Source organism: Entelurus aequoreus, linkage group LG22 (assembly GCF_033978785.1).
Source record: "Entelurus aequoreus isolate RoL-2023_Sb linkage group LG22, RoL_Eaeq_v1.1, whole genome shotgun sequence".
Lineage (NCBI taxonomy): Eukaryota > Metazoa > Chordata > Actinopteri > Syngnathiformes > Syngnathidae > Entelurus > Entelurus aequoreus.
The window spans coordinates 26,055,355-26,057,854 of record NC_084752.1 but is presented as its reverse complement, the minus strand read 5'-3'; the positions used below and the strand labels follow the sequence as shown (position 1 = coordinate 26,057,854).

At 39.6% G+C, this 2,500-nt stretch overlaps 1 protein-coding gene across 1 annotated transcript in view; it reads left to right on the top strand.

Annotated features, from left to right (window-relative positions):
* Positions 1 to 2,500, top strand: part of LOC133639864 (uncharacterized) — a 26,327-nt gene that overhangs the window by 23,412 nt on the left and 415 nt on the right. The window contains exon 7 of the mRNA XM_062033526.1: positions 2,041 to 2,500. This exon is cut by the window's right edge and continues 415 nt beyond it. Within this exon, the coding sequence (XP_061889510.1) occupies positions 2,041 to 2,497 (457 nt within the window). The 3' untranslated portion in view covers positions 2,498 to 2,500. The remainder of the gene's footprint in view (positions 1 to 2,040) is intronic.

Below are 2,500 nucleotides of genomic sequence, written 5' to 3'. Positions count from 1 at the left end.
CGTGGAGCCGTTAAAAAATGACCTGCGGGCCGCAAATGGCCCCTGGGCCGCACTTTGGACACCCCTGCTTAATGGGGACATCGCTCTGTTTACACAGTCACCTTTAGGGGACCTCTGACGGTATGGGGACAAAAAAAACAGGTCCCCTAAAGGGAAACCTTTTTAAATGATAGTCATTACGGCCTACAAAAGGAGATTGCAGGTAAAATAGTAGATTAAGAGATAATCAGCAAGACTGGTTAAGTAGAACAGTTTTTTATGTTCTTTATGTTCAATGTTGTTAAAAATAAAAAGTAAAATTAAAAGTTTAAATGAGTTTGTATTTTATTTCTGTGGTTTAAGGTAAAATAAGATAATCCTTTATTGATCCCACAACAGGGACATTTGGGTTACTTTGTTTACGTGTTTCAAATATTGGTAAAAGAGAAAATAAATGTTCTTGAAAAGTGAAACATTTGTTATCCTGGCATTAATAGTACTGTGATTCTGTATGGTATCCATCCTTATTTAAAACTAATATATTTTTCCAAAAACAAAATCTGGTTTAGTGTTTCTTAGGATGACATTTTCATACAGCATGATTATAAAACATTATTACCTTAAAGTATGATTCACATTCAGAATGTTCCATCCTTCTATATATGGTAGTTGGAGTTGCAGACAACTTCATTACTGCTAAATAGCAGTTTTCAGTAATGTCACAGAAGATGCAGGATTTGCTTGAACATTTAAGTCAGGGGTGTCCAAAGTGCGGCCCGGGGGGAATTTTTTAACGGCCCCACGGCACATTTTAAAAATACGATTGAAAAAAATAAAAAAACATATAAAGTGGTATAAAAGAGCAAACAGGTGAAATGTAACAAGAAAATGTTGCAATGTTTACTCTGATAACACAAAGTTGCCCTGCAGGCTGTTTCTTTCTTTAAAAAATAATATTAATCAAAATCAGTTTCATGAATTACTGACCTATTCAAATCTCCAATTACGTCACATTAAATATTCCACTTTCAGATATTTTTTGGGGAAAATGTTGCATATTTTGTGTTGGCCATATAAAAAACTGAGCTGTTTTTTTTTTTTAAGAAGGGCCTAAAACGAACAAACAAAAAAACATAAAAACTTATAATTGACGGATAGATCTGAAGTTGATCTTGAGATTATTGTGTTAAAAGTAAACAGTAAAAAAAATTATAATGTATTTTTTAACACTTTAATGAGTAGCATCCCCAATAATTTTAGTGGGATTTGTTTTTAAGTGTCATTGCTAAAAAAATAATAATGAATAAAATCAATGGTGTTATGAGTTATTGACCTTTTTAAGGCTCCCATTATTATATAATCTCAAATATTCCACTTAAAAATTTTATTGGGTGAAAATATTGCATATTTTGTGTTTTTTCCATAAAAAAACAGGGTTTTCTTTGACAAACAGAGCATACAACTTAAATCTTTAAAAACGTTATATTGACAGATAGATATACCTAGTGTTGATGGAGAGATTTAAAACTTGAATAATAATAAACATAATAATACTGAATAATGACACATTTTTTATATTTTTTTGACCAAAACCCTTTGGGGTCCCCGGGATCAAGCCTGAGTGGAGGCCTAAATGATTTTTCAGTGTGCGGCCCTTAAGTGGAAAAAGTTTGGACACCCCTGATTTAAGTGGTGAAACTTCCTATAGAGGACAGCTGTAGTGCTGGATTCTGAGGATCATGTCAAAATTAATTTCAATTTTTTTTTTTTTGTAGTCACGTACAAATTTGTGTGAAATATGCAAAATTATTTAAATTTGGTCCCTATGAACCATATTAACTCTTTTTTTCCCCAGGATCCCCAGTAAGAATGATCAGCACATTACTTGATCAATCTAGAGATTTAAAGACTGGGCAGTGGCCATTTTACACCATTTTTTTTATGCCTCCACAACCTGTAGAAAGGGTGGTCCCCACAAGTGATGATCAAAAACTTGGTCCCCATTCCAAATTATAACCAGTATGTGTGTGTGTGTGTGTGTGTGTGTGTGTGTGTGTGTAGTCCCTTGAAGCTGTTGAACAGACACAACGAGGTGTGGTACGTGGCCGAGGGGGCGCCAGTCTGCACCGACCCCCAGGAGCCGACCCCGGCCCACACCCCGAGGACGCCCCCCAACTCACCCGCCGACCTTCCGTCGGATCCCCTCCCTCACTCGCTCTCCGATTCCCCCTCCCCCACCAACCTGACGGCGTCCAACGCCTCGGACACGCCCACTCTTCCACCGTCCGACGCTCCTCCCAGTCCGTCTTCCGCCCGTTCCTCGGCCCGGCCTACGTCCCGGCCTACGACCCTCACTCCGGCTCAGGTTTCGGTGGACCAGGACCCGGCCGCCAACGCCACCGGGCTCGACTCCGCGGCGCCGGCGCTGGAGCCCCAAGGGAACGCCACGCTTTGGAACGGCACAGCGGACACACAAGCAGGAAGTGGCGCCAAGCAACAACAAGAAGATGGCGTCTAAGGA